Source organism: Cotesia typhae, unplaced genomic scaffold (assembly GCF_013202065.1).
Source record: "Cotesia typhae breed Kobodo isofemale line unplaced genomic scaffold, CoteBio_Ctyphae contig_48, whole genome shotgun sequence".
NCBI classification, from domain to species: domain Eukaryota; kingdom Metazoa; phylum Arthropoda; class Insecta; order Hymenoptera; family Braconidae; genus Cotesia; species Cotesia typhae.
The window spans coordinates 844,598-869,609 of NW_027423756.1; the positions used below are offsets into that span (position 1 = coordinate 844,598).

Here is a 25,012-nt window from a genome sequence, read left to right on the forward strand (position 1 = left end):
TCATAACCTCTTTCACTGTTGGCAACTTACGTTCTGAAATTTTTTGCATGGGTTTTCCGATCAAATGAATTTCCTTATCCATATTTTCGATAAATATATAAATTTATGTAGTGACCGCAAAATTTGTAAATATTTAATCGTTTTATCACATATAGAAGATCATAACTTGTGGAAACACTAGAAATGCTGTAGAAAATGTAAACAAATAAAAACAATATAACTATAAAGAAAAATGTAGGTGGCGCTAGTTCACAAGGGAAACAGAGTAAATAGAATACAAAACAAAAATTCTCTACAGAAGAAATTTTCCCACGGACAATATACAGCTATAGTGGAAAAATTTTTTAAGACGTTTTGAAGACGTTATAAAAAAACAACATGATCGTGATTTCTAATGATGAAAAATAAAAAGTTTGGAATTATTGAATAAAAATTTTGAAAACAAAATTCAAATAATACTTACATTAAAGACAAAAAATGAAATTTTCTCAAAACTGATAGATTAAATTGAAATTTTTCGATTATTTAATCAAAAACTCTTAAAATCGATATACATGAAAGTTTGATGATTAATATCTTTTGAACGATTAATTTAATCGCCAAAACATAAGATACCATTTTTATAGAGCAGTTAATTTGCTACAAAAACTTCTATTGCCCATTCAATAATAACCATTTCTTGTCGAGTTATAAAATTCATAAACAAAAGTGACATTTGACTTAAAATAATCAATCTTAAATCTTCAATATTAGTGAAATGGTGAGGTTTACGGAAAAAACATAAGATACCTTTTTTGTAGAGCATTAAATTTCCTACAAAATTCTTAGAAAAATTTTTTCTGTACGACCAATTAATGATGAGGAATGAATTTTTTTCTATTGGACTGAGAAAAAATGGAAAACTGCGACGCGGAGGATCTTCCTATTAAAATTAAGAGTTCATATTTGGTGAGAATTTTTTTAAGGTGCCTAGTAACCCATTTTTCCGTATTAATTGTAAAAAAAAAAATAGTTGATTGTTTTGACCCACCCTAATATATATATATATATATATATATATATATATATATATATATATATATATATATATATATATATATGTGTGTGTGTGTGTGTGTGTGTGTTTTAATGATCTTGACCATAAAGTCTATATTTCTTTGTACCACTTAGATAGTCATTCTATGGGGAAATTTTATTACCCATTTAAACTAAAAACAGTCGAAAGTTTAAGAGACCGCCTGCAAGATAAAAAATTAATCGATATATTATAAAATAATTGATCAATCGACTTTTTGATAGCAAGAATTTGACTGCTATCCAGATTATCATCGTTACCAATTTAATTTCAGCATATGTGAACAAAAATACAAAAAAAAAAAGTATCGATTGACTGCTCCGCAGTTCAATTGCGTTGTAGTATCAACATGCTGGAATGCAAAGAAAAAATATGACAAAATTAAGAAAAATAAGAAAAAAGAGGGTGCTGGAGACGGACAGGCTAAATCAGAAACGAAAAAAAAAAACAACGAATCGATGATGTTAAAAAGAAAACAAAATTAAGAATGGCGGATTTTGTGTAAAAAAATACAAAAAAGGAATGAGAAATTATATTTTTTAGGAGAATACACTTGCATTAGTGATAATTATGATTGATTGAAATAAAATTTAAAACATAATAATGATTTGAAAAATAAATACAAGAAATTGTTTGATATAATTTTGAGCTGTAAACCTGGTATAGCATGAAGTTTAATAGCATTATCTATATCCGTTAAAATAAAAAGATCTAATATTAATCACTAAGTGATCGAAAATTTATCACTGAAAAACGCTAATAATTTTTGTTAACCGTCAGGAATCTCATGCAAGCACCGGAAAAAAGATCGTAAAAGACTTCTAGAATTATCATAAATTTGGATTGAAAAATTCTAGAGATATCTCGCATTTTCTAAAAGAGACATACCTATCATACTGACGCAAGATATATTCCGCCAAAAATATTTCTCAAAGTGTCCTAGAATTGTCATAAAATTTTCATAAAAGTATTCTAAAATTGTTGTTCCGTCGTACACTTATATTTTAATATAACATTTCAAATTAATTTATATAATTTATATTTTGTTATAGCCGAAAATTTCTGCGCTTTTTGAAAAATAATATATTTTAGTTTTTAAAATCTGGAATTTAAATCCGTAGTTTTTGTTAAATACTTTTACTTATGTTACCTAGAAAAAGGTTCATTTATTTGTTCAATTTTATTTATGAGTAAAATTTCCCAGCCGATGTACTGCAATAGCAATCTAGGCAATTTGTTACTTTTTTTATATTTCAGTTTTTTCCTAGCTCTAGAGTAGAAACTGAATTTTTAATGGTAATTTTTTGGGATATTTCTTAAATAGTTTTTTTTTTTAGCTGCTTATAGTCATAAACTTAATATTTGGGTTATATTACTCTGGGTTTATTTTACTTTTGGGAAATTTTGTATTTTTTAATCTTTTTATTGCTCACTAAGTTTAGAAATATTTTGTAAACCTATCGCCCATCCAGGTAAAATCTTAGTACCCGCATTCCCTTCCCTGATTATTTTTCCAAACTGCATAGCTTGCAATTATCCGGCCTCCAAATTATTTCTTGGTCGACTATTTGTCACCAAATATTCCTACTCCTAATTTTTTCTGCTTGTAATTGTAACGCCTAGTTTTTACTCTACTCTTAACAATTTTTGTATTTTCTCTAAGTTAGTTATTCTCAAATACTTGTAGCGCACAGTCGCATTTTTTTATACTTTAAATAAATTAAAGTTAAATTTAAACCTCATTGGTTTTTACTCAATGCAACATCTATCATTAGTCTTGCATTTTATAAATTGTGAACTAAACGTTTTATTTACAATTTATATGAGTAACTCATTTATTTGGTATAAAATATAAATTTTTAATTTTATACGTAAACTTTATATACTTGCGGTAAACCAATCGCGAATCAAAACAATTGTCATAGAAATGTCATAAGAGTATCATGAAAATGTCATGAAAGTATTATTGTATAATTGTCACAAGAGTAGTCTAAAACTCGAAATAGTGTCCTAAAATTGTCTTTTAATTGTCATAAAAAAATGGGAAAATAGTGATTGTCCTGAAGTTATCATAAAATTGTCATAAAATTATCCTAATATTTATAAGTTTTCTAGAATCATCAAGACAGTGTTATAAAATTGTCATAGAATAGTCCTATGGTTGTCATAAAATAGCCCTAAAGTAGTCATGAAATTGTCATAAAGTAGTCATAAAATTGTCATAAAGTAGTCATAAAATTGTCATGAAGTAGTCAGACAATGGTCTTAAAATTACCCTAACATATAAAAATTTTCTAGAACTGTTATGACCGTGTCATAAAATTGTCCTATAGTTATCATAAAATTGTCATAGACTTGTCCTATAGTTGTCATAAAAATGTCATAAAGTTGTCATAAAATTGTCATACAATTGTCTTATAGTTGTCATGAAAATGTCATAAAGTTGTCATAAAATTGTCATACAATTGTCCTATAGTTGTCATGAAAATGTCATAAAGTTGTCATAGAATTGTCATAGAATTGTTTTATGGTTGTCATAGCATTGTCCTGTGGTTGTCATAAAATTGTCATAAAGTAATCATAAAATTTTCATAAAGTAGTCATAAAATTGTCATAATGCAGTCATACAAGTATCTTAATATTCATAAAAGTTTCCTAACACTGTCATAAAAAAGTCATCAAATTGTCCTATAGTTGTCATAAAATTGTCCTAAAGTTGTCATACAAGTCTCATAAAATTGTCCTAAAGCTGTCATAAAAGTATCATAAAATATCGTGAAATCCATAAAAGTGTCCTACAATTCTCATAAAAGTATCATAAAATTCATAAAGGCGTCCTAAAATTCTCATTAAAGTTTCATAAAATTGTCATAAACGTACTTTTTACATTTTTTTTTTTTTTTTTGAGTAAGTAACAATATTTTTCGAAAATCCAAATTTTATTTCGGCTTGGTGTCATGAAGTTGTCATAAAAGTGTCCTTAATTGTGTCACATTTAGGATCATAAGCTTATGACTCTTTTATGACAATTTTTTTTTTACACGGGCGTACGTTCTTAATACTTATTTTAAACAAGGAGCGACTAATGATTATGATAAAAATCAGTTGATGAATAGATGATCTTAAGAATGGTTGATTTTGATTAAACGTCATTTGATTATTATTAATCATAGAAAAGAAACATTTTTATAATGATTGTACTTGTAAAGCTAAAAATTTTGGATTTGTTAAGTTGTTGTAGTGGAACGAGACGATCAAAAATCACCACTCACTTGAGAAAAAAAAATATTATCTTATAAAACAACTATTTCTAAAAGTCAAAACGATGGTTTTTCACACAAAAATAGTTTTGACTAGCTGTCACGTTGCACCGATAGAGTTTCTTCAATTTCATAAAAAGATATTTTTGGAAAATCCATTTATGACTATTTCGCTAATAATTAAATTGAATGTTGAATCAATTGAATTGAAAAAAAAAAATATTAATTAAAATACATAGCTATACATTACGATCGACTAAGTAAAATTCATTTTCTTAATGTACTGTTAAGCTCTGAATACGTGTAATTTTCAATTTTTCGAAGTTACTTGAACATTTTTATTAATTTTCTTCTCAATATTCACTTTTGAGCAATTGAATCTCACCAAGATTTCCTAATTTTTTCGTGATGAGTGTAGAAGCAATAATTCTATTTGCCTATTGTAAGTGAGGCAGCATAACGTTAGTATTCAATGAAATAATCGTTAGGTCGGATATGATGACTGGGCTTATATCCTTTTCGTATAAGCGAAACTTACCGAAAACTTATTTATCCTAAAAGACAAAAACCGACTCGCCATCTACAGAAAAATTTTTTTTCCTATGTGTAATGATTCGAAAAGTCAAATTTCGATTGGACACTATCCGAAAAGCATATTGACTTTTTGCAGAAATATATTTCGCAAGAAAATCAACTAACCGAAAAGACATTATCCGCATCATCATCAATAGAAAATTATTAAATCCTCTTCGTTATGATCCGAAAACTAAAATCTCGATTGGACACTATCCGAAAATATTCTCACATGATAAAAAAAAAACTATGTTATCGAGCAACAAGTTTATCCAGTCGATAATGTAAATTTCAAATGGTAATAGACAAAATTTTTGTACTTTTGTAACGTACACGTTATAAGAACGTCCGTATAATTTTTATCTCAGCAATTCATTAATAGTACTTCTGCTTAATAAAAAATAAACAAGATATATCAGAATAAACTTAATTAAGAATTTATAATACTTTATTTTAAATATCACACAAAATACATTTTTTGCTGTTTGAGAAATTTCTTGTCCTCATATGTAATCGACAAGACGAAAAATGTTTATCCTTTTTTTTTTATATCGAAATAAAAATTTTTTAAGAAATATTAAAAATTTTAGTGTTATTATTAATGACTAATTTTGTCAAATAAAAAATAGATATTATTATATAATTTTTTAATTTTTTGTCAACTTCTTCCGGGGATCTTACCGAAATTTTCGCTCGCATTAAAAAACGATTATTAAAATACTAGCTGCTCGTATACTGTAAATTTCGAACAACTCATCTTCTCTATTGTCTTTTATACACAATTAAATTTATAATAATAATGATTAAATAAATAAAATAAATAAAAAAACAAAGTTTGTCACCATCCGAAGATGGTAAACTTTTTCGGGAATTCTTATAATGATTGTTTGTACCAGAATTAATCATAAAAAGTTGTTAGTAATTTATTTATTCATGCTTAACAAAAAACGAAAAGAGTAATGGCCACAACAGTAATGTATTAATTATTTTCAGTATGCTTCATTAATTTAAATTCTACCATTCCTTCAACTTCTAAATTGCAGTGAGGGCATCGAATTTTAGACGTGGTTGTTAATCCAAGTCCATCTTGTGTCGCAACTTGAACGGCACACCTTTTACACGAGAGTCCATGGTTACAAGTTGTCCACATGATATTAGCAACATTAGAATAACAAATTTCACATCTCAAGCTGTATCCATCACCTATAACAAAAAAAAATTTGTGACGACTTTGATAGTTACATTTCAATTTACGACGTGAGACATAAAAAATTAAAAACAAATATTTTAATAAAAAATTACCTTCTGGGTCAGTAGGCAGAAAGATTCGCTCAGTTCTTGTAATGGACTCTTGGCACACTGAACAGCAATTGTTGATGCGTCTGGACGCACAGTTATTACACATTTCGACATGTTTGCAGGGTAAATTGACAGCTGTTACCAACGCAATTTTACATCTTGTGCACCGGACGTTGTACTCGTTATATACTATAATAATTAATTAAATAAATAATTATGAACTGGCAAATAATAAAAAAAAAATTTATTAATAAGTAAATTCATACCGTCAATATCTTCATCATCTTCATCCGGTGGTTGAAGTTCATTTATGATCCGCTTCATCTCTTCAAGAACTGAAGTACTTCTGTACAAAACAGGTCTTTCAATCCCATCATCATCGTCATCATCATTTTCAGGGTCGTAATCATTATTTTCGAATAGCCAGGGACGAGGAGGTGAAAGTAGTAGATCGACTAAAAAAATCATTATCAACTGGACTAAAACTATTCTGATATTAGAAACAATATTAATAGATCATTTCTACTAAAATTAATATTCACGTTCTGCATCAATGTCGATACTCACAATCGTCAATTCTTTGGGTAAAATACATTGATCGAAAAACATATCATTATAAAACTCTTTCAATACAACCTGGGCACGAACCAAAAATTCAGAGGCATCAATTCTATCCTCCAGTAGTAGTTGCCACAATTTTTTAATTCCTGATGTTACACTGCTACTCCTGTTATTAATTGAGTGATTAATACGTGAAGTATAATTCAACCTGATATTTGGAGATCCCTGAATTTTCCGACAATCCTTGAATGATTTTGAAAGATTTTCACTTATGAATCCTAAAAAGAAAATTTTTAAATAACACATACACCTCACTGAGAAAAAGTTAAAAATTTGAATAATTACACATTTATTAAATGTACCTATAAACTTCCAGAAATTTGGACGTTGACTACCTAATTTATTCAACAAGACTCTTAGATAGATTTCAGCAACATCATTGATGGCGTCAATTTCTTGGAATACACTGAAGTTATTAGGTTTTAGATGTCCAATCCATTTTTCTTCATAATGCGTGAAAAATTCTCTTAAATCGTTTGCAATATTTTCAGATACATTTTCTCGAATTTTTCAAATTCAGATACAATTTTCTCATGCGGTAATAATGATAATGTCATTATCTTTTTAATAACTTCATTAGTCTCTGATTTTTCATCATTTAAAAACTGATAAGCAATTGCACGTAAAACCTTAAAAATGAGTAAATTAATTTAGGATAACTTAATAAATATAGTAGCTAGTCACTGAAAAGAATAAAATAACAAATTTGGTTTTCTTTATACTTACTTTGCAGTAGCTATCGAATGATGTTACTTTTTTTTGTATTTCCTGAAAATTATCGCTTATTTGGTCTTGTAGTTCGTAGTAGCTATCAGCAAATATAGCGTTGATAGTTACGTCAGCATCATTCAGGATATTCTTGATTTCAAGAACGATCTTCTTCACAATTTGAGCTGAGTACTCAGTCGAAATAATCCAGATTATTGGGAATGCCTGCACAAAGAAAAGTATTTTAATTAAAAGAAAATGAAAAACTGTTAGATTTTTATAATTTATATGATTTTATAATTACTTACATATCCGTTCATAGCTGCCATGACGATGGTCAAATATTTTGCTTCATTGATATCCGGTACGATTTTTGTTGTTGTACTTACATACAATCCGTCTATCGTCAACTCGCGTATAAAATTAGAGTCATAAAATAGCAGCCCTCTTTCTCCGATGGCTGTTACCTCAAACATTCGAGGATCGTTTGGGCTTATCGAGTAGCTTTTCAAGAACTCCCACTCATCGGTGTGTGAGTTTTCTCGTGCACTTGTGAACGTTGTTATCTCAGGTAGTGTAGCTGTTCCTCGCCAACGCATCATAGTCCGTTGTATTTTTATAAATGGGACATCATCTTCAATTTCTGGATGCCTTATTTTTATATGAAACAATTGAAACATTTCATAAATGGTTGGTAGTAAAAATTTATTTTAATCATTATTCTAACCAGAAATTCTAAAGAATTTACAAGTACATACTAGATTTAATGGAAATCGTAGAATACTTCAACCTATACATAGATAAAAAATTTAATGTGATTTTAGAGAAGAAATTTTAAAGCAAAGAAACAATTTTGAAAAATTTGACTAAAATCAAGTTGACAAATTTTTTAATTGAGAAAATGAAACTGATTCTAAACTAAACTAGACAGATTAAAAAATTATGTACTCAGTCCAAAAATTCTTGAAAATAATTTTCTCGATTAAAAATTTATTTTTTAAATTATATTAAATTTTCTAACAGTAAAAATTTAATTAAAATGATATTTTAATTTCCGATTAAACATTATCAGTAGTTTTTTTTTGTTTAGTAAATTTAATTATAATGTATTTGAAAATTCTTCTTTCAGAATTTTTATTTTTAATTCGGAAATTTTTTTAAAATTTACAAATATTAGGTAATTGTACGGGTTTTTTCAAAAGTTGTTTTCTACACTGGAATTATTGCGAAAAAAATTTGAATTGCTACATTAATGAACACATTTTGTTCATAATTTTGAGGCGACATAGCATTCATATTAACCCTTTAACGCCGAACTTGGACTAAGTGAGCCGCGTGGCACTGGAGTGGGGAGCGTTTCACCAAGAGTGGGGGAAACGCCTATTAGGCTCAGAGGGTTAATATTTCCAAGTTCAAAAGTTATTGCAAAATTCTTTTTTAAATTATTATGTATGGATTGTTGTTAATGAATTCAATTATGATAATGATATATGTGTTATAAAATATTAACTATCTTAATTTGAATATTAATTTACTCATCACCGTAAGGTTAAATAACTTCGTAATTTTGTTAGCATTTAATATTTATGTAAAAATTTAAATTTTTACTATAGATCTGCAACATTTATCAGATACCGTTCGAATTCGTCAACCTGTTAATAACATACTGATAAAATAAATTAAATTTAAAAAATGATAAACTTTCAATTAAATCAATCTTTTAATTAAATAAATAAAAATTTGAGTTGAGTTTATTGTTTTGTTAAATAAATGACAATTATAAAATCAAATTAATTCAATTAACTAGGCAACAAAATCAATATTTCATCAAAAAATAAATAAATTAGTAAATTAACAATCTAAACATTGTCAATTGAAGGTAGTTTGGGAAGTTTTCTGATATCGCGTTCCAGATGCCATAAGGGCGTATACCGACAAAAGGTCCCGGTGAAAAGCCATAAGGGCGCATAAAAAATTTTTTTTCGGGAATCAACGTAGTTATGGCATCTGTAACACGATATGATCTACACGAGTTCGAAAAGTTATCATCCTAGTTTTAAAAAATCTCTTAAGGACAGTGTAAGTGCAAGTGAGAAAGAATTATCTGTATGTAACTAGCGTATTTAGCGACCTCTTTTCAATTATTTTCAATCTATTGTCTTTATCAAGACACATTTAATATTTATAAATTATTCTATTTATAAATTTCAAAAGTGTAAATGTTAAACACTTCAAAAATTTTTAATTGTCATTGATTTAAACTTTTTTCCATAACATCAAAAGAAATAGTTATAGGTTGCTATGATATATCTATTGATAAAGAATTAATTATTATTAATAATAATTAATTAATTATTTATAATTAATTATTATAAATATCATCTAATACAAATCGTTGAAAACAATTGATTACTTACAATATGATCAAAGATTCATACAGAACTTTGAAAGGTTGTCGAGTCGTAACCACTGCTTGATAAAGCGATCTGCGGAACGCGATTTCGGCTTCTAACTTCTCGAGCGGCTCTCTGTCATGATATTTATGGGGTCTTCGTGCGGTGAAGCGTTCTCCCTTGAGTTTGCATGTTGCCGGACACTTTTTACTGTCTCTATATTTGCATATGAGATACCTATAATCATTGTTAATTAATAATTAATATAAAAATCGAATAAATAAAATAAACAATTAATGTAATTTGTTATCGATGTATTTATATCATTACGGTACTGAAATTAAAAGGCACTAGAACTTTTCTACCATTCTGTAATAAGTATATAAAAGTACCAAAAAATAATAATAAAAAAATATCTATGTAAAAACAATTTGTTTAAAAATTCTCTCTCCTCTTCCCCAACCTAATTAAATTTTTTTATAAAAGAAAGAAAAATTGGTTCGGTAGCTATTGATTTCAGTTTCGTAAACTTTTTTTAATTATAATAATTCCGTACTTAGTTCCTTTCCATGTTTTATTACACGAATAAACGTAACCGTAATTTAAGTAATGATCCCAGTGAATCATAGAACGAATATTGAGAGCCATGACTTTCAATACACTAATCACCCTTAACTTTTTTAAGGAAATTGACGAACCTCAATAACTGTCTAAACTCAACGAAAAACTGCGGCATACTGTGGTTCAGCACTTGATGTTGATCACTTGTTGAGTTCGAGCAACAACCAACCCCCACCATTCTTTTTTATTCTTCAGCGCGCTTGTCTTTTGTTGAGATACTCGAGTCAGCGACATACCCGAATTTTATACTGGACATTTTAATTAATTTTCACTGCCAGTATTAATTGTATGAAAGTGAAATTAGCAGGCATCTGACAATTATTTGAATTTTTATAACAAATCAATTATTATAAAAAGAATATTTTAAAAAGTTCACACTTATAATTTTTTTTAATTTCTACAAGTGAAATTTTTTTATTAAAAATTAAAATGTTATAACAATCTAAAAAATTGCTAGATGTCTGTTAAATTCAGTGTTATTTAATTTTATGTGTTCCTGCCGGAATAAGAGACGCACTGAATATTGTAAAAAAGACAATGAAGAAATTAAAGTAAGACATTTCTTAATCATGATTCTATATTTAAAATTTTAATAATTTAAAAAAAGTTTAGATATAATTGATTGTAAACAACATAAATATTGCTTTTGTTTTTAATCAAGGGCTCCACTGTTAGTTGAACGTAAGAAATTGAAAGATTTACTTATTCCTATTCTTTTATCCCTTTATCGTAGCAGATTAAGGGGGATAGCCACTGTAAAATTTCGGAAAAAAAATTTTTTTTTTTTTTTCATTAAACTGAAGTTTATATATTCAAAATTATGTATTTCAAATTTTATAGAAAAATTCCGAATAGTTTTCGAGTTATAGTCATTTTTATAAGAGCGCGTCGATTGACCGTTTTACGCGCGGCGCTTCGACGAAAACGTCGCCTGCTCGCTCCGTCTTTGATTCGTACGGGTTGGCGATTGTTTTCCCTCACGATTGTCAACCGTTACAATTATTTGACTTTTAACGTATATTTTTTCTTATTGTTGAGATACTGTACCTCATAGTTTAGTTGTTTTGTATGAATACACACTCGTTCTTTAATTTATTGAGTTTCTTAGTGTACTCGTTATTGTTTACTTACTTATTTTTTTAAATCTTCTGATCTTTTTTTTTTTTGTTTATTTAACAAAAAAATTTGTTAAATAATGGATCGTAAACAAAGTAAAGTTATTAAAAACGAAAGAAAACTGCCAAACGACAGGAAAAAATTTAATCGACCGCTCAACAGATATGAAACTGAAAAAATACTGGCTCTCAACGACGTGATAGTGCTTCCAAGAGGAAATTATCACAAAAATCTGATTGTACAATTGATTCGAGTATTAGCTACAAAATTATAAATTTTTTTCGATATTTAATTTACTAAGTGGCTGTGTATCGTGTAAAAAGTGTGGTGGTGATGTAAACTTTACTGAGACAAGTATTCGAGGATTAGGTTTTAAACTAGTTGTGAATTGCAAAAATGTGATCCAGTTTTGATAAATTCATGTCCACTCATCAAGAATGCGTATGAAATTAATCGCCGTTTCATCTTTGCAATGCGAATAATTAGTATTGGGTTATCTGGAGCTGAAAGATTTTGTGCTTTCATGGATTTACCACGACCAATGTTCCATAGCTTTTACGATCGTCTGGTCACACAAATCAGAAATGCAGCTAGAAACTGTTGTGATTTAGTGTTGAAAAAAGCTGCTAAAGAAGAAATCCAAGAAACCTGCAAGCATTTAAAATCCAATGACATTCCTGGAATTTCTGTCTCCGGTGACGGTAGTTGGAAGAAAAGAGGGTTTAAATCTTCATTTGGTATATCTTCTCTAATTGGTTACTTCACTGGCAAAATCGTAGATGTAAGTATGAAATCCAGTTATTGTAAGATGTGTGCGCTAATGAGCTCAAAAAAGGAACAGCTGAATACGATCAATTTATGCAAGACTATGCTCTAGACTGTCCAATAAACCATGAAAATTCTTCTGGACAAATGGAGGTAGATGGAATAAAAGAGATGTTTATGCGATCAGAGTTATTACATAACGTTAAGTATGTAAACTATATAGGTGATGGTGACACTAAAACGTATAAAAATATTTGTGATGCTAAACCGTATGGGGACATGGTGAAGATAAAAAAAAGGAATGTATTAATCACGTGCAAAAACGAATGGGCAGTCGACTAAGGGCTTTGAAGAAGCAACGAACTAACAAGAAGACAAAAACAGGAAAAGAAGAAAATACACAGAAAAGTTTAGGTGGGAAAGGTCGATTAACGGACAAAGCAATTAATGAATTTACAAAGTATTATGGTTTAGCAATCAGACGTCATTCTAATGATGTTGATGAGATGTATAATGCTATTTGGCAAACATTTTATCACAAGTTTTCATCACCCGAAGATCCGCAGCATTTTCTTTGTCCTGAAGGTGCAAATTCGTGGTGTCAATTTCAAAAAGCTGTGGCAACAAATACTTTGGACTCATTAGTTGAAAAACCACCACTTCCTGCAGATATTGCGGAAGCTTTAATACCGATTTATGAAGATCTATCGAATCCAGAGTTATTGGAACGATGTGTCGGTGGGTTTACACAAAATAATAATGAAAGCTTCAATGCATTAGTGTGGCAGCTCGCCCCAAAAACAAATTCTTCTTATTCCCTTATTGTTGAAATAGCTTTATATATTTCAACAATTACATTCAATGATGGGGCTCTAGCAACTCTGAAGATATTAGAGAATCTCGATGTTAAAGTAGGACCAACACTCTACTCATACTGCGCTGAGCGCGACGCTACTCGGGTTAAAGCTGCTGAAAGCCGCATGGAAACGGCCAGTAAAAAATAAAAAAGTCAAGGTCAATACTAAAGATAAGGAGGAAGAACCCTCATATGGCCCAGGACTTGATAGTTTGATGTGAGTATGAATATTTTGTGAAAGACTAGATTTTAAAGTTGCGAGAATCTTCTTAAAACTTTACTCGCGTTTTTCTCAAAACGACTTTTTTCAAACTTTCCGGTACTGTAACTTTCGTAAATAATATGAACCGATTCTCAATTTTTTTGTTTCCCCGTATTCGTCTACTTAGTGGCTATCGTCGCACGTAGGGGATTTTGAAAATTTTAATTTTTAAGATTTTTAAGGCTGTTTGAGTCCAAAAAATGAGGAAAAAGACGAAAAAATTTTCAATATGGCGCCATTTTTTCTCAAATCAAAATTTTCAAAATCCCCTACGTGCGACGATAGCGACATTCCTATAGATTAAAATGCCGTTTGGTTTTTTTGTTTCAGATAATCCGTTTTTGAGTTACAGTACCGGCAATGGAGGGGGAAATTTTTTTGGTGCTCTACAAAAATGTTTATAACTTTGTGATAACAAAATATTTTTGAATAAAAATTTAGGAGAATTATCCTCAACATATACTTTATAAAACAAAAAAAACTCGATCCCCAAATTCCTTTATTATCCTAGTAAAAAAAATTCCCGAAAATTGCCTATTTTTTCCAGCGTCACAGTGGCTATCCCCCTTAAAAAATAATTTCAAAAGTAATGGAAAATATGTACAACTATTATAAATGTAAAAATATGTTACAACTAAACAATTTTATTAAAAAAAAAAATAAATAATAGTCTCGTTTGTCATTAAAATTGTATAGACATTGTTTCGTGAAGTACTATCCAATTTTTTTTAAATCTTTTAATGATTCATTTCATGCGTAAACCTGAGTAACATCGACTCAAACGAACGCCATTTTTGCGGCCTGCTCAACGAAACTGTACACACAGTCAAACATCGATGAAATGAAATAAGAGGTTTTTCGATATCTACCATTTAATACTTACAGAAGTTAAAAAAATAACATTCCTTTATTTTGATAGCTTATTTGTGTTCATATTATTTTTTTATATCAATGTAAATTAATATATTAATTAATATATCTTTCCATGTCTTTGAAGCAGAATTATTTTGTTATAGAAAATATTCAAATAAAACACATATAGGGTCATGTGGGGCAAGAGTGCGCAGTGGGTAAGAATACGCAAACCCATTCATTTGAGTCCCAAATACATGGGATTGCGCACTCTTACCCGCTGCGCACATTTGCCCCACATGACTCTACGGACATGCAATTAAATGAAAAAAAATTTTTTAAGTATTGCAATCATTCTATTATGAAATATTCACAATTGATTGTGAAAGATACAATTTTTTATGTAAGAAAAAAATCACCATAAAAATTTTCTTTTAAATATTTTTTATGATTTTTTCAATCGATTGATTTTTGTAATTATTGATGTATCGTGAAGCTAAAACCTAAATATTTACAGTCAAATCGCGTTATGAGTCCGGCTTGTTTTCTTTGTTTTTTAACCAGACTCGCATTAACCCTTTAGAGTCTGGCCTTGAAACCCCACTCTTGGGTCTTACTATGGATTTGCGCTCTCCCCACTACTCTCGCGCGAAGACGTTTCAAGATCCTCTGACTCTAAAGGGTTAATAAGAGAGGGATACAAGGAGGGCTCATAACGCGACTTGACTGTATCATATTACAATTATCGGAATAGCGGCTTTTGAACGAAAGAGTAAAAGTGAAAAGTGCAAAATCTTTTTACATTCTGTGAGACGTTATCTTTTTAGGATTTAAAGAATCAGCATTCGGCACTTTTCTATTGATTTTAATCTCTTTGTGGTCATCTTCGTCTCACCAACTTGATAAAAAAATACTCATACCTATAGGTACATGATCTTGGCTGATATTAGAACTAGTCACAATTTATATATATATTTTTCAAACAAAGAAGTTGCTACTGAAAGAGTCGTCATATCGTTTCAGTTCTTTTACTATCAGTGCATGTACTACGACGACGTTCAATAAACAACGCCTATACTTTTGTATATATACCACGCTTACCCTTTTCCTTGATGTTATTAAAGTGATAAAACTTGTGACAGGTATATTTATTTCCCATGAAACTGGTAAATAAAAATTACAGATTTGATATACATACGGCCTCATGTGTAGACACATTCTGTTGCTACACAAAACAGTAGCTTATAATCTTGCAGAGTGACGGTGAAAAAATGTAATAGTACAAGGTGTTGTGTTTTTTATTATTTGACTGAAGAGTTGAATTTGTGTTCATTTTTGTATTTGAGATAAAAAAGGAGAAGTTTAATTAAAGAAGCAAAAAAAAAAAGTTAGCGAGAGTTGTTGAGGGATCTTACATCACAATGGAAAAAAACAAAGGAACATCGAAAAAATGCCCTATGATGGATACTTTTACAATAAAAATAATGCACTATCGAGAAAAAGGTTTGTTATTGTACTGATTAATTTAAAAATATTAAATAGAAAATAATTTTTTTAATTTGTAAAAAGTTTTGTCTTATTGTATATATAAAAAACTTTGTATATAATTTTTTTGTATCATTAGTGTAATAGACATTAGCATTTACTTATCAACTACAAAAAAATGTATAATCACTATTCATAAATATCATTACACCCGATTTGTGTAAGAATGACAGAAAATTTTTTACTGCGTATCATTGATAAAAACGTATTTATATTTTTTAATTTCTGTGTTACCTAGATTAAGCAAATAAAAAAAGTTGTGTAATGTCTATTATCACTGCTTAAAAAAAGTTTTTATTATTTTCTTTTAGTATGAATCTTTCAAAAAAATATTTTAAAAAATTTCAATTTTTAATGAAGAATCATATACGCTCATTAAACAATTAATCGTCGATCTATATTTTAATATTGTGATGTGTTAAAAATAAAGGTGCGACTACCGCAGTTACAATAGATTAATACAATGTCCATGTCGTTCAAGTTATTGATGATAGATTTGATTTTTTTTTTAAATTAACACATCCCCGTATAATTTTAAAAGACTATTTTTTTTATTTTTAATAATATTCCGGATTAGAAAATAGGACAAAAATTTTAAATATTCAAAAGAATTGAAAATCAAAGATTTTTTATAATCCTTTTTATAAGTAGTATAAATATTTCAAGACGATCGAGTCATTTTTCTCTTACCGATAAAACATTACGGTAGTTTAAAGAATAGTTTTGCTTCTTTTCATCTCTCAAAGTAATTAATTTATAAGTTTGTATGACATATGGACGATACTCTCAATTACTTTTAAAATTTATAAAGAATAAGTATATTGAAAAAATATTTTTTTTTCTTATTGTAGATTTATGTTATGTGATCAACATAATTCTAAAAAGTGTCCTGCGCGGTTAAAATATGAAATTGATGAGAACAATCTAAAAAGAATTTTAGCGTGACCAAAAACACAATCATGACAAACCCGATGTTTATTTTTTAATTCGTCAATTCAAGAACGAGTTTAAACAACAAATAATGACAACTTCGACGAAGCCTTCCATTATATACACTAATTTATGTTTAAGGTACGTTTTATAATGTTATGTGTTAAAACTATAAAATAAAGTAAGTTTGATAGTGATTAAGTAAGGAGACATCTGACAATACTTTTTGTTTTCTATTAAAATTAAATAAATCTTAAAAAGCGCAAATTCGTAAGGTAATTATTCAAATTAGCATAAATCAAATGGTTTGGAAAATTTAACTTTAAACACTTCAAAAATTTCATACAAATATATTAGCATAAACATTTTCTGAAATCAGCAAATTTTCTCATGTAAATCTATAATTTTGCACGATCTCACATTGCTAAATAGTAGAGAGTAATTAGCAATTGAATAATTTTCTTTGTTATTTTGAGAACTATTTTCATTTTCCTACTCATGTTAATTTAAAAAACTATAATAATTAACACTCCATTTTTGATTTTATAAACTTTGTTGCTTCCATATATGGTTTATGATGCTTATAAATTGTGATAGGAGAAAACTACAAAAAATTCTCATTACATATCTACAGATTTTTATCATTTTTTTAACAATTTTTGTACACGGAAAAAAGTAAACTGTAATAAATGGTCACTGTTATGCATTAATGTGTTAAGTACTATAGAAATCCGATGTACTTAACACACTATTGCATAACAGTCCAAATAAAAGTAGATTTATAATATGTAATGATCAACTGCTAAAAATTACCATTTCAAATGGTAAAATTGTGATTTTACTATTCACTTTATAATATTTATCATTAAAACGCTACAATTCATTCTTTAAATGGAAGAAAATACTATTTCAAACAGTAATATTCGCAATATTGTGAATGTCGAAAATGTTAAAGTATAATAATGAAGAATTTTGAATGAAGTTCTGTAATATTTATATTTTTGTCACCCCGATATCCGATGTACTGTTTGAAGCTATATAAAAATTAACCGGAATCCCAGTGAATTTCACAGTTTACTTTTTTCCGGATACGTAAGCTGCAATAATTTTGATTTTATCGGTAAAAGTTGGTGATTCCTTTTAAAAATGCACTCTTAACCATTTTTTTACAGAAACGATAAAATTTTTTTTTACGTTTAGAGTACATTAATTGGTATAAAATGATTGTAAGATTAGTAAAAAAAAATGTAGTCTAATTATTCTTTCTTCAGTTTCGCAAACAATGGACTCTGTAATCATCGCAGCAGGTGCCACACTGATCAGAAAAAAAATAAAACAGATTTTGTTATCTTTTCTCTTAACATTTCGTAATTAAGACTGCTCGAGTTTATTATGCAATTCAATCTTGTAAAAAAATTATTTAATAAATAAAAAAAAAAATGTTTTATGTGGCTTCTGCGTAGATTTCCCGACGGAGCAGCATTAGTTCCATTCTCAAGCATGATTTCAACCATCAACAATTGGCGGCGACAAGTTCGACCTCCCCAACCTAAGTCGCTAAACGAATATGTTTCATTCTTACAAATGGATCGATGGAAAAATTATTTAAGTCGTAATAAAAGCAAATTACAAGTTCACTATATAAATAGCAGTGATAAGTCGTCAGCAGTTGTTTTTGCTGATAAAGATTTTCTACGAACGATTCGTACCACTCATCTATTGGTTGATGCGACGTATGAAGTTTGTCCCCGAGCTCCAAAAGAAATCTATCAATTACTGACAATTATGGCTGTCGTAGAAAGAAACGTAAGATTTTTTTTAACAATGTATGAAATATTATTATAATATCATGCTATATTTAAAAAATTATTAATATTACATAAAAAGTAGTAAAAACATACGTTATACTAATATGTTTTTTCAGACACTTCCAATCGCATGGGCACTGATGACAAGTAAAACTAAAAAAAGTTATACGGACATTTTTAACTACTTCAAGACAGAATTAGCTCCACATCTCAATATTAATAAAGTAATATCAGATTTCGAATTAGGAATCATGGGAGCCGTCCGATCATCTTATGTTCATGCTCAACCACAAGGCTGCAACTTCCACTTTATACAAGTATAATGTTTACAATAATTTCAATTTTTGTTTATACTTGTGCATTCTCAATTTAAAAATATCAACTGAAAAGAATTCAAATGCAATTGAAAATAACAGAAGTACCTTTGACTAATCTTGAAAGATTGTGAAATTTTTAGAACTGGATTTATTTACTTTCAAAAATTAAAATTTTTTTTAACCAATAAATTTTATTTCTCAATTTATAAATGGTGTAAAAGAAAGAAGATAGTATTGTAATTTTGAGCTTTAAAAAAATGCAACCGCAACATGAAAATGTAAAATATAAATATAATTATTTCATTATTTAGACATGATCTTAAAACCAGGATTAAAACCTGCAAATTTCTGCACATCGATATTCTTTAATTTCAAATATTCTACGTGTTAAGAACACGATATATAATGCCTTAGTAAGTTTGGTTCAAAAAATATCTCTAAAAAATAAATAAACAAATAAACATAGTTTTTTATTTAACGTTTCTGTGTCGTAGATTCAATTCGTTAATGCTGAAAATTACGATAACAAAAAAAATTAATTTTTAAAGCAGAAATTCATATTTTTTAAAAAAGAAATAGTTCTAAAAGGCTTACAACTTTAAAGATTAGTCCAAGGTATTTTATGTAAAGGAATTGAGCGAAAAATTCGTACTTAACTATTTAAATATTGAACTCGAGAAATTAGAAAAATAGTGAAACTTGAAATTTTGTATATCTTGGAAAATTTTTTTTTTTTTTATTTTTTTTCTTAGGTAAAATTTCGTTTTATAATCATAGAAAATTGCTCATCAAATTTCGTTGACATTAAAAGAAGTCATTTCAACCCATAGATCGCTTAGATACGGAATGATTCATGTAATTTGCATAAAGTAAATTTTTTTTACGTAAAATTTTTTATATAGAGTAAATGATTTATTTTCTTCATTAAGCATATATTACAATAAATCTATGTGTGCATATTAGACATATAATAATAGATGATTTTATGAAATAATTTAAAAAGTGAAAGTTGAAGTTTTATTTTATTACTTTAATGATTAGATTTTTGCATTACCAAACAAACTAGAAATTAATTAAAAAATTAAAAAATGGATTTATTACAGGCGATAATTAGAAGAACGATAACAGAAAAATTGGATAGTTTAATTGAAGAAAGAGAAGATATTAGAGTTTTCATTAGAAAACTTTTAGGTCTTGCCTTCTTGCCAGCCGATGACATTGAAAAAGCTTTCTTATTGCTCGTTAATCAGCACAAAGAAATAATTCAGCCACTAAAAGGATTAATTGACTATTTTAGAAGTTACTGGCTCAAAATTGTCAAGCCGGAAAGATTTAGCTGTTACCGAAATAAAAATAGAACAAATAACTACATTGAATCCTACCATAGAATACTTAGATTAAAATTAGGATCTCATCCACCAATCTGGGAATTTACAGGTAATAATTTTATTGATAGGTTTCTAGAAAATACACCTTTAAATCAAAGATCAAAGTAAAATAAATTATCATTTTATACTTTTAGAACGTATTGCAGCTCTCCAAGAATTGGCAAAAATTGAAAAAACATCATTAGAAGTAAACTTGGAAATTCGAAGTGCCAAGAATAAAAAAATTACTTTAAGATATGAAATGGTTGAGTACTTGTGGGATTTATATGATAATGGTACGCTAAACATAAGTAACTTCTTACAATGTTGCAACCATATTTCTAGAACATTTAAAAATGAGAATGTATGGACAAGTACAGATGATGTAAATAATTTTTTGATGCCGATTATTTGAAATAATTAACATGTATTATAAAGTTTAAATTTTTTTAATTTTTCAATTAAATTAATACACTTTATACAAATTGAAATTGTGTTTTTATTATACTCGCCAAAGAACTGAAAATATACTAGAAAAACTAGGATATAGAGCAAGGAAAAAACTATGACTATAACATTATGCAACAAAATTTTTTTTTCCTGTGAGGACATACAATTCAAAAAATCACAAGAATTTTTTTTCACTAATTTCTTCTGTACCTACTGATTATTTTGCTGAGTAGCAAAGAAAAGTTTCTATATTATCTACTGTTCTCTGAGGTAGTAATTTTTCGGATAGTGTCCAATCGAGATTTTATTTTTCGGATCATAACGAAGAGGATTTAATAATTTTCTATTGATGACGATGCGGATAATGTCTTTTCGGTTAGTTGATTTTCTTGCGAGATATATTTCTGCAAAATGTCAACATACTTTTCGGATAGTGTCCAATCGAGATTTGTCTTTTCGAATCATTACTCATAGGAAAAAAAATTTTTCTGTAGATGGCGAGTCGGTTTTTGTCTTTTAGGATAAATAAGTTTTCGGTAAGTTTCGCTTATACGAAAAGGATATAAGCCGATGACTGTATAATGTTATTGATATTTTGATCAACAGATTCGGTAGAATGTGGCGCCAAGTTCCGTTCTCAAGCCAGACTACCGAGTGTGTATATACCGTAAGCAGAATCGTTTTTTGAGGTTACAAGTTTTTTTTCAAATTTAATTTGATTTTTTTTTATATGATATTTTATAATAGTAGTTCATGCATTTTATTACGCGTATTACTTGATTATTATCAATTATCTTTATAATTTCAATTTAAAATTATTAAAAACAATCAGCACAAACTATAGCGACCCAGATTTTTAGATTTTAACTTTTTTCTTATGTAAAAAGCGGACGGCCAGAGACTAAATAATATAACGATGCATGCTAATCTTATAATAGATGGGGAACGACAGTGAAAAAAAGATATTTGACAGCTTGCAATTACACACGCCAGGCGGCGCAAGAATAACTTTTACATGAACTATAGCTTAAAGGGGATAGTTTGCCACCGGAAATGTATTAAATTAAAATTGTCAATTTTTATTATAATTACAAAAAAACTGAAATCCGAACAAAAACAGTTTTACTGTAAAAAAATCGTGCCAAGTCCACGTTCATAAGACTATTAAGAAAAAAATTTTATTTCTTTACAAAAAGATATAAAATAAAAAATTAAAAATCCAAGTAACCGATATGGTTGTATATGATTTTCGAAAATTAAAAAAATTTTTGTAAATTTAAAAATTAAAAGAAACAATTTTGGAACGTACTTGGTGTGCGTTATTGTGTACTTCAATTTTTTTAAGTGTCCTAGTAGATACAATTTAGGAATTTCATAAAAAGTGAAATATTTCGTAACTACGCACACTAAATACGTTCCAAAATTGTTTCTTTTAATTTTTAAATTTACAAAAATTTTTTTTTAATTTTCGAAAATCATATACAACCATATCGGTTACTTGGATTTTTTAATTTTTTATTTTATATCTTTTTGTAAAGAAATAAAATTTTTTTTTCTTAATAGTCTTATGAACGTGGACTTGGCACGATTTTTTTACAGTGAAACTATTTTTGTTCGGATTCTAGTAATACACAGAAAAAAAGGAAATCTTGATTCAAGAAGAAATCTCTCAAGTCAAGAATATATTTAGGAAACCGACTCATATTCTGATTTAAGTATATTTTATTCTTGGTTTTAAATGTTTTGATTCAAAAAAAATTTTTATTCAATTGAAAAAATTAAAATATTAATTTTAAAATAAAAAAATTTAATCGGAAAAAAAATTGTTTTCCAATGAAGTTAATTTCTTTTAAATTAATAATTTTATTTTTTTTCATTTAAACATAAAATTTCTTACTTCAATGAAATCAAATGTTTTCGATCAAGAAGTACATAAGTTTGAACCAGCTATTTATTATTCTTTAATCGAAATGACAACAATATCTTCACCCAAGAACATCAATGTTCTTGGTTTCAGTAAATACTTCATTTGGAATAAGAGTCATGTTCGGATATGTTCGGTTTTTCTATAATGTGTGACGATTGAGTGACAATCTATAATTGATCATAATACATGTATAAGAGTAAGCCGAATGCAAAAAGACAGAATATATGTTAATCTATCTCATTTGAGAGTTTTTATATAAGATAGAATTAATATTTATTTTCACTGAGAGAGGAAAGTCCAAAAAAATTACTTTATTGGATTCTTATACAAATATAATATAAATTTTTTCAATCAATTCGACGAGTTCTTGAGACGAAAATAAATATTCTTAAAAAATTTTGAAAAATAATTATTAAATTAAAAATGATCATTAAAATCATTAAAAAATCATAAAAAATTTAGAAAAATAATCAAAAAAATAATTGAAAAAAAATTTTTTCAAATTTTAGTAAATTTTTTTCTCAGTACAATAAAAAATTCAGAAAAATGACGTAATATTTAAAGTTGAATTTTTAAAAAATCTAGTAAAGAGGTGGGAGAAGAATAACAATAGAGTAAAAAAATTCATCGTGCAGTTTTATTTTCATTATAAAAGCAAACGTATCAGTAAAAAATATTGAATAGCTCTACCCTTGCGGCTTTATAATCATTATGGGGACATTCTGTAATTATTCAAAAAACATTTTGTAATCATACTGGATTCAGAGTATTACCAGAGTGGTTTTTTGCACTGTTTCCAGAATGTTTCCAGAGTTGACCCAAAGTGTTTCCAAGATGTTATCAGAGTGGTTTTGATAAATTCAATATATTTTAGCAGTTGGTTCCAAAGTGTTTTCAGAGTAAAACCATAGTCAATTCAAAGCAGATTCAGAGTGAATTAAAAATGTTTCCTGTGTGAATCTACACTGTTATCAAAGTGAAATTAGCGCAAATCTACGCGTATCAACTGTAAATTTTGAATAAATTTAAGCTCATTTTAAAATGTGTCTAGAATAGACGCCAATCGAATTTTAACTATAGAATGATTACTTATATCTTTCAATATTTGTTAAAATCTTGTTGATTAGTGCCGTAATAATTTTTAAAAAGGAATATGTCGAGCTTGGAATTCCTACTCAATTATAAATTAAAACTGTAACAACAACAAAACAACAGTAACAGAAATAATAATTATAATACTAACACTAATTATAGGAACAATAATTCATATTTTAATAAATAAGACGACTTTTTTATCCATTATCTCACTGATGCTTACACTTTTTATGACCTCATATTCGTAAAAATAATGCTGAAAAAAAGTGTACATTACTTTCAAACCGGTTTGGCATACATTCTCGATTATTAAATTATATTATATCAATCAAATTGATTAAAGCTAATTAGAGATTTAAAAATTTATTTATAGAAGAAATAAGTAACTGTGAAGAGTATTAGAAGTACATTTTTATTATTAAATATTTTAAATATTTGTACGAAAAAACAATAAATAAGAGCAACTTCATTGCGTTTGATTATAAAAACAATATCATAAACATATTAATATTTATACTAGTGAATCACAACTATTTTTAAAGACTCTAACATTTTTATCCAACTACAATATGATTTGTTCAACAAATCATAAAATGGATGATTCACGAATACTCTTTCAGCTTGCGACGATATTCATTACAATATGATCCAATCCATTGCGGAAGATGTAAATCAATATTGTCGTCTGAATTTTCCCAATACTTTATTTTCTTCCTCTGTTAAAGATACAAGCACATATCTAAAATATAAAAAAAAAATGAGTGTAATTATTATCTCTTATGTGCAGTTGAACTAGGACTTTATTAACGAAGTGAACATTATATGGTAGAATAGAAGATATATCATTATAACGGTTATAAAGCATTTCATACAAAGCTAGTCGCTTTTTTTTAGCTTAACTTGTTGAATTTGTTTCAAATATTAATAGTTTGAAGAGCTGATAAAACGTATCTATGATTTTTTTAACTTCCTGTTAAGAAAATCGAAGATTATCGAAAAATCGGGAAGTTATTGTTTTTACCCCGTTTTGCGAAAATTGAGTTTTCAACAGATCTCGACGTTTTGAAGCATTAGAAATCTTCCCTGACCCTTCTCGCGATGGTGTCTGTATGGCTGTATATATATATATATATATATATATATATATATATATATATATATATATATATATA

The 25,012-nt window shown here is 27.9% G+C and overlaps 3 protein-coding genes and 1 long non-coding RNA gene across 4 annotated transcripts; 2 read left to right on the forward strand and 2 right to left on the reverse strand.

Moving 5' to 3' along the window:
• Positions 1 to 5,641: 5,641 nt before the first annotated feature.
• LOC141529793 (uncharacterized) lies at positions 5,642 to 7,295 on the reverse strand. The gene is made up of 5 exons (XM_074246493.1): positions 7,131 to 7,295; positions 6,750 to 7,046; positions 6,474 to 6,662; positions 6,211 to 6,396; positions 5,642 to 6,111 (listed from the first exon to the last, which is right to left on the reverse strand). The coding sequence occupies exons 2-5, from the start codon at positions 6,814 to 6,816 to the stop codon at positions 5,888 to 5,890; spliced, it is 666 nt and encodes a 221-aa protein (XP_074102594.1). The 5' UTR covers positions 6,817 to 7,046; positions 7,131 to 7,295; the 3' UTR covers positions 5,642 to 5,887.
• LOC141529386 (uncharacterized) lies at positions 7,296 to 10,605 on the reverse strand. The gene is made up of 5 exons (XM_074245888.1): positions 10,486 to 10,605; positions 9,954 to 10,166; positions 7,845 to 8,187; positions 7,555 to 7,761; positions 7,296 to 7,457 (listed from the first exon to the last, which is right to left on the reverse strand). Exons 1-5 carry the CDS (start codon positions 10,575 to 10,577, stop codon positions 7,296 to 7,298), a joined length of 1,017 nt encoding a protein of 338 aa, XP_074101989.1. The 5' UTR covers positions 10,578 to 10,605.
• Positions 10,606 to 13,433: 2,828 nt separating this feature from the next.
• LOC141529894 (uncharacterized) lies at positions 13,434 to 13,998 on the forward strand. The gene is made up of 2 exons (XR_012479680.1): positions 13,434 to 13,504; positions 13,880 to 13,998. It is a non-coding gene; the product is annotated as an uncharacterized LOC141529894 (long non-coding RNA).
• A 2,978-nt stretch (positions 13,999 to 16,976) lies between these two features.
• Positions 16,977 to 20,783, forward strand: LOC141529387 (uncharacterized). The gene is made up of 5 exons (XM_074245889.1): positions 16,977 to 17,017; positions 18,340 to 18,682; positions 18,801 to 19,001; positions 20,105 to 20,438; positions 20,524 to 20,783. Exons 2-5 carry the CDS (start codon positions 18,377 to 18,379, stop codon positions 20,781 to 20,783), a joined length of 1,101 nt encoding a protein of 366 aa, XP_074101990.1. The 5' UTR covers positions 16,977 to 17,017; positions 18,340 to 18,376.
• The last annotated feature ends 4,229 nt before the right edge of the window (positions 20,784 to 25,012 follow it).

Excerpts from the sequence above, each read along its gene's own strand:
- LOC141529793 (XM_074246493.1), bottom strand. The coding sequence starts at position 6,816 with ATGTTTTTCGATCAATGTATTTTACCCAAAGAATTGACGATTGTGAGT. Across the intron at positions 6,663-6,749 it reads TATCGACATTGATGCAGAAC|TCGATCTACTACTTTCACCT; the intron begins GTGAATATTAAT and ends TGATTTTTTTAG. Across the intron at positions 6,397-6,473 it reads AGATGATGAAGATATTGACG|TATATAACGAGTACAACGTC; the intron begins GTATGAATTTAC and ends TAATTATTATAG.
- LOC141529386 (XM_074245888.1), bottom strand. The coding sequence starts at position 10,577 with ATGGCTCTCAATATTCGTTCTATGATTCACTGGGATCATTACTTAAAT. Across the intron at positions 10,167-10,485 it reads AAAACATGGAAAGGAACTAA|GTATCTCATATGCAAATATA; the intron begins GTACGGAATTAT and ends CAATGATTATAG. Across the intron at positions 8,188-9,953 it reads TATGAATCTTTGATCATATT|GCATCCAGAAATTGAAGATG; the intron begins GTAAGTAATCAA and ends TATAAAAATAAG.
- LOC141529387 (XM_074245889.1), top strand. The coding sequence starts at position 18,377 with ATGATTTCAACCATCAACAATTGGCGGCGACAAGTTCGACCTCCCCAA. Across the intron at positions 19,002-20,104 it reads GCAACTTCCACTTTATACAA|GCGATAATTAGAAGAACGAT; the intron begins GTATAATGTTTA and ends GATTTATTACAG. Across the intron at positions 20,439-20,523 it reads ACCAATCTGGGAATTTACAG|AACGTATTGCAGCTCTCCAA; the intron begins GTAATAATTTTA and ends TTATACTTTTAG.